The sequence below is a fragment of the Trichechus manatus genome, unplaced genomic scaffold (assembly GCF_000243295.1).
Source record: "Trichechus manatus latirostris isolate Lorelei unplaced genomic scaffold, TriManLat1.0 scaffold00010, whole genome shotgun sequence".
Taxonomy (NCBI): domain Eukaryota; kingdom Metazoa; phylum Chordata; class Mammalia; order Sirenia; family Trichechidae; genus Trichechus; species Trichechus manatus.
Window position 1 is genome coordinate 4863307 of NW_004443946.1, and position 16556 is coordinate 4879862.

Sequence of the window (16556 nt, forward strand, 5' to 3'; positions counted from 1 at the left end):
AATTGTTTTTCTATTCTCTATTTCATTTAATTCTGCTCTAATTCTTATGATTTCCTTTCTTCTGGCACCTGAGCGCTTCTTTTGCAGTTCTCTACTTGTTCTAGTTGTAGGGTTAATGTTTTCATTATGGCCCTTTCTTCTTTTTCGATGTGTGCATTTATTGCTACAAACTGACCTCTGAGCACTGCTTTTGCTGTGTCCCAAAGGTTCTGGTAGGATATGTTTTCATTCTCGTTTGATTGTATGAATTTCTTTATTCCATCCTTAATTTATTCTACAACCCTGTAGTTTTGGACCAAGGTTTTGTTCAGTTTCCACGTGTTCGATTTTTTTTCGCTTTTTCTCTTCTTGATTTCTACTTTTATGGCTTTATAGTCAGAAAAAATGCTTTGTAATATTTCGATGCTTTGGATTTTGTTAAGGCTTCCTTTATGGCCTACTATGTGGTCTATTTTGGAGAATGTTCCATGTGTGTTGGAAAAGAAAGTGTACTTGGCTGCTGTTGGGTGGACTGTTCGGTATATGTCCGTGAGATCAAGTTGGTTGATAGCGTTTATCTTTTGCGTGTCTTTGTTGAGCTTCTTTCTCGATGTTCTGTCCTTCACTGAAAGTGGTGTGTTGAAGTCTCCTACTACTATCGTGGAGCTATCTCTTTTCAGTACTGTTAAGAGTTTGTTTTATGTATTTTGGAGCCGTGTCATTGGGTGTGTAAATATTTATTATAGTTATGTCCTCCTGGTGTATTGACCCTCTAATCATTATATAGTGTCCTTCCTTATCCTTTGTGATGGATTTTAAAGTCTATGTTGTCAGAGATTAATATTGCCACTCCTGCTCTTTTTAGAGTGTTGTTTGCTTGATATATTTTTTTCCCATCCTTTGAGTTTTAGTTCATTTAGTTTTAAGTTTAAGGTGTGTCTCTTATAGGCAGCATACAGACGGATCGTGTTTTTTTATCCAATCTGCCACTCTCTGTCTCTTGATTGGTGCATTTAGTCCATTTACATTCAGCATAATTATTGATAGGTATGAGTTTAGTGCTGTCATTTTGATCTTTTTGTGCCTGTTGTTGACAGTTTCTTTGTTCCACTTGATTTTCTGTGCTGAGTTGTTTTTCTTTAAGTATTTTCATCGTTGTTGATTTTGTGTTTGCTGAGTCTTTATATTTTTCCAGTTTTTTGACTTGTAGGATTGTTAGTTTCCTTTGTGGTTAACTTAATATTTACCCCTATTTTTCTAAGTTTATACCAGTCTTTTATTTCTTTATATCATCTTGACTTCCTCTCAACATGAAAAATCTGTCTACATTTTTTAAGTCCCTCTTTTTTAATATTGCCATCTTTCACATATTGACATCTTTTTCCCTATTTTCAGTGTTTTAGCTTTGATTTCCTTTTGTGACTTCCCTATCTGGGTTGATATATGGTTGCTCTGTCCTGTGTTCTAGTCCTGGGTTGTTATCTAATGTTACTGATTTTCTAATCGGAAGACTCCCTTTAGTATTTCCTGTAATTTTGGTTTGGTTTTTGCAAATTCCCTGAACTTCTGTTTCTCTGGAAATGCCCTAATTTCACCATCATATCTGAGAGACAGTTTTGCTGGATATATAATTCTTGGCTGGCAGTTGTTTTCCTTCAAGGCTTTATATATACCATCCCATTGCCTTCTTGCCTGCATGGTTTCTGTGGAGTAGTCTGAGCTTATTCTGACTCTCCTTTGTAGATGACTTTTCCTTTATCCCTAGCTACTCTTAAAATTCTCTCTTTATCTTTGGTTTTGTCTTGGTGACTTTCTTTTGGGATCTACCTCATGTGGGGTTTGATGAGCATCTTGGATAGATATCCTGTCATCTTTCACGATATCAGGGAAGTTTTCTGCCAACAAATCTTCAACAATTCTCTCTGTATTTTCTGTTATTGCCCCCACCCCCGTTTTGGTACTCCCATCACTCATAGGTTATTCCTCTTGATAGAGTCCCACATAATTCTTAGTTTCTTCTTTTTTTTAATCCTTTTATCTGATTTTTTTCCTCAAGTAAGTTGGTGTCAAGTGCTTTGTCTTCAGTCTCACTAATTCTGTCTTCATTGCCTCAATTCTGCTCCTATGACTTTCTATTGAGTTGTCTAATTCTAAAATTCTGTTAATCTTCTGGATTTCTAATTGCTGTCTCTCTATGGATTCTTGTAGCCTGTTAAATTTGTCATTATGCTCTTCTCTAATCTTTTTAATTTCCTCTATTGCGTTTTCTGCATTTTGCTTAATTTCCTTCCTATTTTCTTGAAGAGTTCTGTATGTTTATCTTTTGTATTCTGCCTCCGGTAATTCCAAGAAATTTTCCTCCTCTGGAAAATTTCTAGATTCTTTATTTTGGGAGCTTGCTGAAGCCATCATGGATTGCCTCTTTATGTGATTTGATATTAACTGTTGTCTCCGAGCCATCAATAAGTTATTATATTTATTTATTTTATGTTTGCTTACTGTGTCCTAGCTTCGTTTGTTTTGATATGCCCAAATGGACTGCTTCTATGAGCGAGCTTGATTATTGGCACCTTTGAAGCTCTAATGTCCTGTCACCAGGTGGTTAGATCTGTTACTATGTATGTGAGCTCAGGAGTCTGCCCACTCCTCCTGTATGGATTCAGCTCAGGTGCCCAGGTAGATAGCCACCAAGTGTGTGGTACAGGCTCTCACTTACAGTCCTGGACAGGCATGGGTGATTGGTGTAGGCACAGGCATCTGGCTGCAGCAGGGGTACACACTCTGAGCAAGGCAGGGGGCTGACGACTGCCCCTGAGTGTCCAGGAAGAAGGCGTGTCCTTGTTCCCTAGAGCATGTAGGGGGGTGGGTTTTACAGCTGGACTATGAGCACCTAATGCTGTTGGCTGTACGGACTGGGAGGCACCTCTCATTCATGGGCCCCTATCGCAGGTGGCTAGGTAGCATGGGTGGAGCCACCAGTCCTCAGGCCCCTGGTGGGTAGGTAAAGACCCTGCTTAATGGGCAAAGCAGTGTCAAATGTAAAGAACCTGCCACTTCACAGCTGAAACAGCTGAAGTTAGAGTTCTGGTATATACCCTGTTATACTGTGGTAATGAGGGCCTGTGCTGTTCAGATGGGCCCACACAAGTCTCTTAAAGGCACTCAAAGTCTGTGGATCCCTTATGCCTGTGCCCAGGCAAAGGAGCTGTGTGCCCACCCTGGGTTCCTGGCTTAGGGGAGCCAGCAATTTATTTTTTCCCGTTTGTTAATTTGTTCACTCTCCAAGGCAGGGAGAATGGCTCCAGGCGTGTGACAGATCCTACTTCCAGCCCAGGGGACTCGGCAGTTGCTGAAGCTGGTCCAGGACCCAGTGCAGAGCAGGGAGTGGGGAAGTAAATGGGACAGAGGTTTTTCCCTAAGGGGGGTGTTTCTGATCTGCACACAGTAAGCCATATGCAAGTACTTATCTTTCATGGAGGGCTGCTTCTCACTGGTTCTGGGTGGCCATGTAGAGTCTCTGGTGCTGGGTCTTCCCCGGTGTGGAAAACGCACCTCCTGAGCTCAGATGCTTGCCTGCCTTGCTGCTCACCCACGAGCTGATCAGGTCTGAAGGGCTCAGGCTCTCGCTGGGTCAGGTCTGGCAACTCCTCACTGCTTCCAAACCATCTCTCCCTCCCCCTGCCACTCAGTCCGGGTCCTCAACTCTGCCTTTGATGTTCAGGGCTCCCAGACTGCCATATATAATCGAATCATTTGTTTTTTTGGGTTTTTGTTGTAAGAGGGTCCACTGGAAGCACCTGACTACTCCACCATCTTGGCTCTGCCTCTCTATTAATTCTAAATACAAAATATTTCCTAGATCTGTTTCTATTTTTCTATTCTCACTACTCCAGATTATTTGTTGTTTATTGAAGGTGCTGTAAAGTTATATCCCTCCATGCCTTTGTTTATGCTGCTACATTTATTATATATATAAATGCTATATATATGTAGCATTTCTCCTTTTATCCATTTATCAATATTCAATTTATTGAAATCAAGTACAAATGCCATTCCTTTGTTAACCTTTCCAGGCAAAATTAAAACCTCCCTCTCTTGTGCATATATCCTTCTGTAAACTGAAAACAGCACCAATAACACTGTGTTAAAGTAATACACATAGTTTTACAGTTATATATGCTGAGGGCTGGGGTACTATCTTGTTCATTCTTTTCTTAGTAGAACTCAGAAACTAGTAGTGTCCAACATATAGCATGTGTTCAATAAACATTAATTTGTAAGAATAATAATTAAGCTTTCATTTGAATCCTAATGGTGTGTTTGAAATGATGTTTAGGCAAAAAAAAATTAAGATAAATAATGAAAATCTCATCACTCTCTCCTTACCTTAAATTTTAAGGCAGGTGTTTGTATCATAGATAATGCCTTCAATCCATGCAGTCGTTCTTCTATTTCCCTCAGCCTAGGAAGAGGTATGAGATTATATATACACACATACTTACAATTTCATAAATATTGGAAGTTCACTAGTTCACTAAAGTATAAAGAAAATGATGACTCATTATTCCATCTCTCAGATAAATAATCCCTACTGATAGTATTTAATAAATGGACCTGCTGTAGCATATAAAGTCTATAAAACTTTATAAAACAATTATTAAAAGTACCCCTACTCCTCAGAATACCTGCTCATATCCTTTTTGGGGGATCCTTTAGTAAAATGTGATGCAAATACAAGTGTATATACATCTATATATCTTTTTAAAAATGACACCAAATGGTTAATACCAAACACACTATTCTACGTCTTACTTCAGTCTTTATAACAGCTGTGTAACTGCCCATCATGTGGATGAACCATAATTCATTAACTCTCCCTGCTGATGCCTGTTGATGACGCTTGGGTTGTTTCAAGTTTTCTCCCATTACAATTTTTCATATTTACATTAAATAAACAATGGAACTAAGTTATAACAAATGTACAGTTCATTTCCTAAGCCTCTTAAAAATTTTTCTTACTGGATTTTATACATCTAAAATGCTGCTGAGGCTTGCCAAACATGAAAACATGACATTTTCTTTCAAAAATTATCAATTATCTTGACACTACAAATTTTACTTATCTAGCCTATAGAGCTTAACAAGATTCTAAATGAAATCCTTAGACAACGTCTATAAGACTAAAATAAAACACAGGCTACCTGAAAATAAAAAAAAATTTAGTAAATTTAACTGGCTTTTTAAATATAATGCCAAAACTATCAAAATATGTGATTTCTCATTGTTTTATTAGAATTGATCAGATGAATGTGTGTCATTGATAAGAAAAAGAAGACAGGGCATGTAACTATAGATGAAGACAGGAATGTAGCAAAGAATTAAGAGTATCAGCAAGTCCCCAAAGGACCCAATAATTATAAAATCTACCAAATGTTTTTGTCAAGAATAATAAAAAGGGTTTTAAAATGATTTTCAGAATAATACGAAAGGCGTAGATTCACCTCTAAACATCATCAGTAAAACTACAAAAGGAGGATGACAAAATATTTTATGCTTTAGGAAAAACCACATGTAATTAGCATGAAAATAACAAATACTTTCTGGATTAATTGGACATGTTATCTATTGTATCCTGAACAATATATATTTTTTCTTTATCATGAAAATCTTAAATTTCCTCTTTAGAAGTCCATGAGGACATTTTTCATTCTTTTAAGAGCACACGATAACTTACCGTCGTTTTGTTACATAGAGTTCATCAAGAAGATGTCGTTTTTCATAGCTCATCCACTGTTCATCAGGCAACTCTTCTTCCTTCTGCAGCAACTGTTCGTAGAGTCGAACCGGATTCCAGCCAGTCATTATGTCATAAGTGATTACACAACCCAAGGAATGTGACACTATTGAGACTTTACCCCCTTTTTCTTCAAAGTCTGGATTCCGAGAACAGAAAAGGGAATATAATCGATTCAGCTCTTGCTGAAGGCCTTTAACTAGCTGTTTGAAATAAGAAAACATTATCATATTAGAATTAACACTGACTGCTACAAACTATTTCTAAACTCAAATACATTAAGAAAGAAAAACATATATTACTGGCCAAATATACCTAGGTTATTAACATTAACTCAGGTGCCTTAATACCTAACAGGAATGAAGTAAGGCATACATAATATTAAGGATCCCTGGTGGCGCAGTGATTAAGCTCTCGGCTGCTAATCAAAAGGTCAGCAGTTTGAACCCACAAGCCACTCCATGGGAGAAAGATGTGGCAATCAGCTTCCGTAAAGATTACAGCCTTGGGAACCCTATAGGGCAGTTCTACTCTGTCTTATAGGGTTGCCATGAGTCAGAATTGGCTTGACAGCAATGGGTTTATACATAATATTATAATTCAAATCATCACTAAAAGAATATAGGCAGATACTACCTATATAGATTCTTGCATAGCTCTTAAACCAACTATATGAGCCACTAGTACCACAGATTAATACTGATTATTTTGATAAGATGTCCAAAGTGTTCTTGGAAATTTCTTCTTCATTGCAACTTACCTATATATAATTTAAGTATTTTTTTATCTTTTAGTTTTTAAACTACAGTAAATTTTAGAAAAAGAATGAGTTTAATGATAACAATCGTACTAACACACACACACAAATCTCTACATACCTCTGTATCAATATATGGCATTAAGATAGAACAATGTAATGAAAGGTCATTGTATAATTGAAGAAAAACCTAATGTTGACCTACTTGATAGTCCAAAATCTCATTAAGTCAGCAATATGGCATGAGAAAAAAGTTGTTTTCTACAGCTGGAAAGAAGTTTTTTTTTTAAGTTTAGGTTTTAATAATATGGGAAGTATCTTAGTCATTTTTCTTCATAAAATTGGTTTCTTTGAAATTTAGCTTTAAGATTTTGCTGAAATATTCCATTAAAGGCATAAGAATGAAGTTCATTCCTCAAACCCATACTGAGCCCTGTCCTGAGTTTTAAGACAGTTCTTTCCTTTTACTATTATTACCATGTATTTATAAATTTCATGCTTGATATTCAACTTTTTCATTTTAGTAGTTAATATGCCAGCTGCTGCTTTGATGTACAAATATTAGTTAACTATTGCTTCAATTTTATTATGTCTAAAGAGACAACTAGACTCCATCAGCTTTTACTGAGCATTTTTTACCTGCTGATATAAACTGAAAATCATTTGAGCTCCTCATAGTTGGCAGAGTTAGCAGTAACATGAAAAAAAGGCATAGTGCTCCCTATGTTGACATCTCAGAGCTCTGTAATGCTATACTGAGGTCTAAAGCTACTGAAACCATGTATCATGGCTAGTGGAATGTACTTAGCCAATGAAGGAAGAGAAGGATAAGACAAGGTAGTAGCATGTAGAAGGATAAGCTGCTTTTCTTCCAGGGAGGGCTTCCGAAGTTTTACATTTATTGAACATCTTTATTTTCTTCCCAGGAAAAGCAAAAGAATCCCATGCCTTAAGTGCGATGGTTCTCTAACATTTAGCATGCATGAGAATCACTTGGACGACTTGCTAACTGCAAATTGCTAGGCCTCATCCTGTCCCTGGGTGGTGCAAATTAATGTGCTCAGGTTCAAGTCCACCCAGAGGCAACTCAGAAGAAAGGCCTGGCGAGCTACTTCTGAAAAATCAGTCACTGAAAACCCTAGGGAGCACAGTGCTACTCTGATACACATGCGGTCGCCATGAGTTGGAAATGACTCGATGGCAAGTGGTAAAAAAGGCCCTATCCCAGAGTTTCTGATTCAGTAGGTCTCACTGGGGATGGGTCTGAGAATTTCTAATAAGTTCCTAGAAGATGCTGATGCTACTGGTCTGGGGACTACACTTTAGCAACTGCTTTAGTGGCAAATGCACATAAAATCTTTCGAAGACATGGGTTTGTAGGTAAAATTCTAGTCAACACAGTTTAAGGAGTGTGCAGTATGGAATGAAATTACATGGCTCTGTTGAAAGGGGAGCTATAATGTAATGCTTTGGACTTGGTTTTGATAAGATTATCAACTAATCCTTAAAATTCAGCAACTTTCCTGATATACAATCTATCTTAAGGGAGGTAAAGACAAAGCTAATGCTTAGGGGTAAAGTAAATTCATTTTAAAAACTCTTTTTAACAGTTTTTACTTTTGAAGGCCTCCTTGATTTTAAGACTCATACCCTGTAAATCTAGAACCACAAAAAGGTATATACTTAAGTACTGTGGCAAAAGATACTCAATTTTTTTTTTTTTAAACAACTCTCCAAAATAAAAATTATAATTTTTTTTAAAAACTAAGAAAATACATAGTTCTATCAGTGATTAACCTACTTCCTATTAAAAAATTTAAAAGGGTCACTCACTATACCGAATTCTTCATTAGTTTGGTAAGCATACATAGATACCAAAACAGAAGTTAATCCCTAAGACAAAGAAAACCTATTTGATGCTAAAATATTTAGTAGACAGTTTCTGAAGAGCTGACGATTTCATCTGTTTTGATGATTATATACTTGAATAGAACTGGCCTTTTTATTTCCTTATAAGATTTTGATATGGTCGAATTTTCTATCTTTGCCTGTAGCTTATATGTACAGGAACATTTGTGGTCAAAACATTACGATTTTAAAAGCAAATCTTTAAAATGGCTTTGCACTACCTCTCAGTGCTTCCATAAGTCACCCACTCAGCAAGGAGAAATTCACCTATGCGGTAACAAAAACATCTACTCTAACTGAAGCTTTTTTCCCCTTGGCATTTATGATCCAATTATATTCTCCTAGTTAGGTTCCCTTTGTGACCAAGTATATTCATTTGGGACATATGAGTCAAAAATAATGATACGCCCTGTGATCTTAGTATTATTAGCTCTATAAAATTATCTAATCAAGTCAGCTAACCTCTTTCACGATAGCATCTGATGGCTTTTCAAAACAATTTCTAATTCTTGTAACTACTGCTCAAGAGTTAAAATTTATGAAGAAAATCAACCCAAGGCAAAAACACAGCATTTTAAAGAGTGAATCCAAACACACAAAATATAGTTGAGGACTATAATTAATTCTTTTTCCATCTCCCTGCTTCCAGAAATTTTAATGAGAAAAAGTAATTTAGGGAGTTTTAGTCACATATACCAATTAAGTAGTTTTCAAATGACAAGATGAGACCATGACAATTCTCTCTATAATTCTTCATTTTTAGAAGTCATTGAAAAGACAGTTCAGATATACACAAAACGCACAATTCTCTTTGAATTTCTTATGTTACTTTACTTAAGGTGAAGTAAGGGCCAAACAGAAGAGGCCTGGTGGAGCAGTAGTTAAAGTGCTCGACTGCTAACCAAAAGGTCAGTGGTTCAAAACCACCATGTGGCAGTCTGCTTCCGTAAAGATTCGCAGCCTTGGAAACTCTACAGGTCAGTTCTTCTCTGTCTTATAAGGTCTCTATGAGTCAGAATCAACTTGATGGCAGTGGGTTCGGTAAGGGGCAAACCACCATTTCTCAGTTTGTCATACTGTGGTGGCTTGCATGTTGCTGTGATGCCAGAAGCTATGCCACCAGTATTTCAAATACCAGCAGGGTCACCCATGGTGGACAAGCTTCAACGGAGCTTCCAAACTAAGACAGACTGGGAAGAAGGACCTCGTAATCTACTTCTGAAAAAACTGGCCAGTGAAAACCTTATGAGTAGCAGTGAAACACTGTCATCGTTAACATGCAGAAAGAGGAGCCCTCAGGTTGGAAGGCACTCAAGGTGCGACCAGGGAAGAGCTGCCTCCTCAAAGTAGAGTCGACCTTAATGATGTGGATGGAGTAAAGCTTCCGAGACCTTCATTTGCTGATGTGACATGACTCAAAATGAGAAGAAACAACTACAAATATCCATTAATAACTGGAACGTGGAATGCACAAAGTCTGAATTGAGGAAAACTGCAAGTTGTCAAAAATGAAATGAAGATCGATATTCTAGGCATTAGTGAGCTGAAATGGAGTGGTATTGGCTATTTTGAATTGGACAATCATATGGTCTACTACGCCAGGAACAACAAATTGAAGAGGACTGGTGTTGCATTCATCGTCAAAAAGAACATTTCAATATCAGACCAGAACTGAAACAATTTCCAAGGCCAATTCTTCAGACAGGGATTGGACTGGACTGTGGGACATAAAGTGATACTTGTGAGGAATGTGCCTCTTAGCTCAAGTAGATACAAGAGACCAAAGGGGCAGCTTCTGTCCAGAGGTGAGACGGGAAGGCAGAGAGGGTTACGAGCTGGTTGAATGGACATGGGGAATCAGGGGCAGAAAGGAGGAGTGGGCTGTCACAGAATGGGGTGAGCAATTAGGGTCTTATAACAATGTATGTATAAAATTTTGACTAACTTGAAATGTAAACTTCATTTAAACTACAACAATAAAAAAAAAGTAATTAAAAAAAAAAAAAGAACATTTCAAGCTCTATTCTGAAGTAAAACACCATCAGTGATAGGATAATATCTATGTACCGACAAGGAAGACCAGTTAATACTACTATTATTCAAATGTATGCACCAACCGCTAAGGCCAAAGATGAAGACACTGAAGATTTTTAACAATTTCTGCAGTCTGAAATTGATTAAACATGCAATCAAGATGCAATGATAATTACTGGTGATTGGAATGCAAAAGTTGGAAACAAAGAAGAAGGATCAGTAGTTGGAAAATATGGCCGTGGTGACAGAAATGATGCCAGAGATAGCATGACAGACTTTTGCAAGACCAATGACTTCTTCACTGCAAATACCTTTTTTCAACAACATAAAAGGTGACTATACATGTGAACCTCACTGGATGGAACACACAGGAATCAAATCGACTGTAAATATTTGTGGAAAAAGAGAATGGAGAAGCCCAATATCATCAGTCGGAACAAGGCCAGGGGCCGACTGCAGAACAGATCATCAATTGCTAATATGCAAGTTCAAGCTGAAGCTAAAGAAAATTAAAACAAGTCCATGAGAGCCAAAGTATTACCTTGAGCATATCCACCTGAATTTAGAGACCATCTCAAGAACACATTTGATAAACTGAACACTAATGATTGAAGACCAGATGAGTTGTGGGATGACATCAAAGACATCATACATGGAGAAAGCAAAAGATCATTAAAAAGAGAAAAGAAAGAAAAGACCAAAATGAATGTCAGAAAAGACTCTGAAACTAGCTCTTGAACAGAGAGTAGCTAAAGCGAATAGAAGAAATGATGAAGTAAAAGAGCTGAAAAGAAGATTTCAAAGGGCGGCTCAAGAAGACAAAATAAAGTATTATAATGAAATGTGCGAAGAGTTGGAGTTAGAAAACCAAAAGGGAAGAACATGCTTGGCATTTCTCAAACTGAAAGAACTGAAGAAAAAATTGAAGCCTTGAGTTGCAATATTGAAGGACTCTATGGGGGGGGAAAAAAAGGAGCCCTGGTTATGCAGCAGTTAACAGCTTGGCTGCTAAACAAAAGGTCAGCAGTTCAAATCCATTGGCTGCTCATTGGAAACCCTATGGGGAAGTTCTACTCTGCCCTATAGAGTTGCTATGAGTTGGAATTGAATTGATGGCAACAGGTTTGGTTTCTACGGATTTTATGGGCAAAAAATTGAATGACGCAGGAAGCACCAAAAGAAGATGTAAGGGAGGACAGCCCAAGATGGAAGCTTAGTCATACATACCATGCTGCTATCCTACAGCAAAGAGCCTAGAAACCAAGTGAAACAGATATAGATGACAATATGGGGACTCAGAAGAGCAAACAGAATGATGAAGAATTACATTGAACACTGAAGGGAAGGAGAAACCAAAAGAAACTGTGAACAAGGAGACTTACAGACTGTCGGCGTCCTGCCTGCCAGCCAGCCTGTTGCAGCACGGCCCTTTGGAGACAAAGCAAGCAGCATTTCCAGGTGAGGAGCACAGGAAGGCAACTTCATGGAATCCCCTATAGGAGACAGAGATACTAGGCAGACAAACGCGGAGCGAAGCAAGGTGAGCAGAACATGAACTGGGTCTAAGGAGGGAAAGTGCAGGAAGGCGGGCGAGAACCCTAGGGATCCAGGTGACCACAGAAAGGAGGGAGCCAGAAAATAAGGATGGAACTACTCACCAGCAGCAGGCCCTGATCAGCGGTCCCCACCACCTACTGAGATGCCAATTCATGCACAGACAGTGGGCCTACCCTGTCCATTTGGGTGGCACTCCTTCACAGTGGATACAGAGATGTCCTGCCCTGACTGCCAGAGAACACACTGACTGCTAGCACCAACCTGGAAGGAATCCATGCACAGTTCCACAAAGGCTGTGGAGCACCCTGATCACTCAACACTTGTCACCTAATATCAGGGAAAGAACCTGCTCTCCCACTTCCTCTCAATCCAGTAAGGGAAGACATACAAGCCTAACCACAGAGGACTCGCACGTGGGTGTGACCCACTATGTCAACTAATAAGAGGAAATCATGCCCAGCCAACAGACACCACCATCGTCACATATAGACCAGAACCACAAAATAACAATTATAATAATACAAAGGAAGAAAGGCATTCTAAAGAGAAAGAGAAACAAAGCTCTAGATACATTAAAACAAAACAAAAAAATTAGCACAAGACAAACATACATACAATCAATAAAGAAATATATGAATAAACAAATTAACACCTTAATACCTAGGAGACAGCAGACAATAACAAACCACATGAAGAAGGATAAGATGATTCAAACAAATGAGCAAAATAAAGGGGCAGAAAACCTTTATTTTGAAATGAAGAAATGGAAATGGAACTACTTGATAAGGAAATCAAAAGACTTGTATACAGGATCCTTAAAGAGATCAAGGAAAACACAAATAAAACCCTAGAAAAATTCAGGAAAACAATACAAGAACAAAACCTCAAAATAAACAGACAATTAAAAATCATGCAGAAACAACTAGAAATCCAGAAGATTAACAATAAAATATCAGAAATAGATAGCTCAATGGAAGGACACAGAAGTAGAAATGAATCAATGGAAGAAACAGTGAAATAGAGGACAAATCTCTTGAAACTAATTTGCTTGAGGAACAATCAGAAAAAAGAATGCAGAAAAGTGAAGAAAGCCTAGAGTTATGTGGGACACTATCAAGAAGAATAGTTTACACATAATACAAATTCCAGAAGAAGAGGAGAAAAAGAAGCACAGAGTGAATTTTTGAAGATTTATTGGCAGAAAACTACCCTAATATCATGAAAGATGAAAAGGTTTCCATCCAAGAAGCTCAACAAATCTCATATAGGACAGTCACCTCAAAAGAAAGACACCAAGACATATTATAATCAAACTTCCCAAAACCAAAGACAAAAAATTCTGAAAGCAGGTTGTGAAAAACAAAATATAACCTACAAAGGGGCACCAATAAGATTAAGTGCTGATTTCTTGACAGAAACCATGCAGGCAAGAAGGTAATGGTATGACAAATACCAAACCCTGAAAGAAAACAACCGCTAACCAAGAGTCATATATCCAGCAAAACGTCTTTCAAATATGATGGCAAAACTAGGACATTCCCCATAAAACAGAAATTAAGAGAATTTATAAAAACCAGACCAACCTTATAAGAAATATTAAAGGGAGTCTTTTGGACAGAGAACCAATGACATCAGACAACCTGAGATTAAGACACATGATAGCATCATCCAGCTAACCAATCCACATAAAGAATTCTCAAAAGTAAAATAAAGCTGTAAAACTGAAGGTGACATCAAGATAGACTATTCCAAATTTAGGAAGATAAGGTAAATTTCCAAATAACCACAAAGAAAATTTAAAAACCTACTCACCAAAATAAAGAAGAAAATCAAAAAGACTCAGTAAACACAAAATCAACAATGAAGAATCGGAAAAGAAAATAAATAAAAAGAACTCAGCACAGAAAATTAAGTGGAACAATGAAACTGTTACCACCACCATCAAAAAAAAAAAAGTCTAGCAAAATGGTAGCATAAATTCATACCTATCGATAATCACATTGAATGTAAATGGTTTAAATGCACTAGTCAAAAGACAGAGAGTGGCAGAATGGATTAAAAAAATGACCCATTAATATGTTTCCTACAAGAGACAAACCTCAGACAAAGACATAAATACGCTAAAAATCAAAGAATGGAAAAAAAATATCAAGGAAACAGTAACCAAAAGAGAGCAGGAGTGGCAATAATAATCTCTGATAAAATAGACTTTTACTACAAGATACAAAGAAGGGCAGTATATAATGATTAAAGGGTCAATCCACGAAGAGGACATAATCATAATAAATATTTATGCACCAATGACAGAGCTCCAAAATACATAAAACAAACAGAAATGAAAAGAGAAACACACAGTTCTACAATAATAGTAAAAGACTTTAACACACCAGTTTTGATGATAGAACAGAACAATTAGAAAGAGACTCAACAAAGATAGAGGATCTTGCTCACCATACTTATTCAATCTCTATGTTGAGCAAATAATCTGAGAAGCTGGACTATATGAAGAAGAATGGGGCATCAAGATTGGAGGACAACTCATTAACAACCTGCAATATGCAGATGATACAACCTGACTTGTGGAAAGTGAAAAGGACTTGAAGCACTTACTGATGAAGATCTGGAAGTCTTCAGTATGGATTACAACTTGTCTTAGGCTGGGTTCTCTAGAGAAGCAAAATCAGTAAAGCGTATATATATAGAGAGAGACTTACATCAAAGAAACAGCTCACACGATTGTAGAAGCTGGAAAGTCCCAAGTCCATGGATTAGGATAGAGGCTTCTCCTCATTCACGTAGCTGCAGGCGCTGGTGAACCCAAGATCAGCAGGTCACAAAGCAGGACTCTTGCTCACAGGCTGTGAAGATCGATGATTCCCAAGATCTGCAGATAAGCTGATAGCTCAAGTCCCAAGAACCAGAGGTCAGACGAACAGGAGGCAGCCACAGGATCCAGAGTGAGCAAAAAGCCAGAACACCTGTTTATATTCGGATGCAGGCCATATGCCTAAGGAAACTCCCTTTCAGCTGATCGGCTACTCACAGCAGATCCCACAATGGGAGTGATCACATATAAACACTGAAAATCATGGTCTAGCAAAGCTGACACATGATCTTAACCATCACGCACTTCACCGTAAAAGAAAAATCCTCACTATTGGACCAATAAGCAACATCATGATAAAATGGAGAAAAGAATGAAGTTGTCAAGGATTTTCTTTTACTCGGATCCACAATCAATGCCCAAGGAAGCAGCAGTCAAGAAATCAAATGACATATTGCGTTGGGCAAATCAGCTGCAAAAGACCTCTTTAAAATGTTCGAAAGCAAAGATGTCACCTTGAGGACTAATATGCGCCTGACCCAACTCATGGTATTTTCAATTGCCTCATATGCATGCAAAAGCTGGACAATAAATAAGGAAGACAGAAGAACTGATGCATTTGAAGTATGGTGTTGGCAAAGAATACCAAATATACGATGGACTGCCATAAGAATGAACAAATCTGTCTTAGAAGAAGCACAGCCAGAATGCTCCTTAGAAGCAAGGATGGAAAGACTTCGTCCCATGTACTTTGGACATGCTATTAGGAGGGACCAGTTCCTGGAAAAGGACTTCATACTTCGTAAACGGTCAGCGAGAAAGAGGAAGACCCTCAACGAGATGGAATGACACAGTGGCTGCATACTGGGCTAAAACATAGCAACAATTGTGAGGACGGCACAGGACTGGTCAGTGTTTTGTTCTGTTGTAAGCAGGGGTACTATGTATGAGTTGGAACTGACTGGATGGCACCTAACAATAACAACAACAGAGAGCCAAAGGCTCTCTGATAATCTCTTGATAATTAGGAATCTTTTTTTTTCAACTCATCCTCAGAAAGTCTGACCTGAGAAGTACTGACTGATACACAAAACTTTTTCCCAAACCATGGCTTTTTAGTAATTATTAGCACAATCACTAATTAGCTATGAAGCTAGAAATTCCTCTAGTGTCACCCCTGATAGTGTCTTCTCCAGTGAGTTACACATTCTAAAGAGGCCAACTCTATTTTTTAGGCAGCTCTAGTTACTACAAAGTTCTTTATTATAGTAAACAAATATACATATTCCTTCCCATATTCTATTCACTAATCTTCATTTTATTTTTAGAGTTAACAGAGTAAGAATCCTCTCCCCATCCTTTTTTAAACATGATTGTCCTTGGAATATGTAAAGACAGAGACCATATACATAATCACAACTTGAGTGTCTTACTCAAGACCACAAATTGTACTGGGAACTTTATATACATTTTATCTTTAATCCTCATGACAACCTTTATCCATATTTTATCCCCATTTTATAAGTGAGGAAGCTGAGAAGGTGAGAAATTTGATCTAAGGTCACACAGCTGGTTAAGTGGCAGGTTTGAATTTGACACCAAAGCCTCAGATAGAAAAGGGAGGAAAAAAAAAAGGACTCTCTTAGTTTGTTAGTCTGCCTCTCCCCATACCATCCTTAAGAATATCATGGGACATTGCCTCA

At 37.7% G+C, this 16556-nt stretch overlaps 1 protein-coding gene across 8 annotated transcripts in view; it reads right to left on the reverse strand.

The window, feature by feature from the left end:
• DDHD1 (DDHD domain containing 1) overlaps positions 1–16556 on the reverse strand; it is a 116593-nt gene that overhangs the window by 22768 nt on the left and 77269 nt on the right. For all 8 annotated transcript variants that reach the window (XM_023726203.1, XM_023726199.1, XM_023726201.1 and 5 more), the window contains 2 exons: positions 5714–5976; positions 4366–4441 (listed from right to left, as the gene is read on the reverse strand). In XM_023726203.1, coding sequence (XP_023581971.1) covers positions 4366–4441; positions 5714–5976 — 339 coding nt within the window. The remainder of the gene's footprint in view (positions 1–4365; positions 4442–5713; positions 5977–16556) is intronic.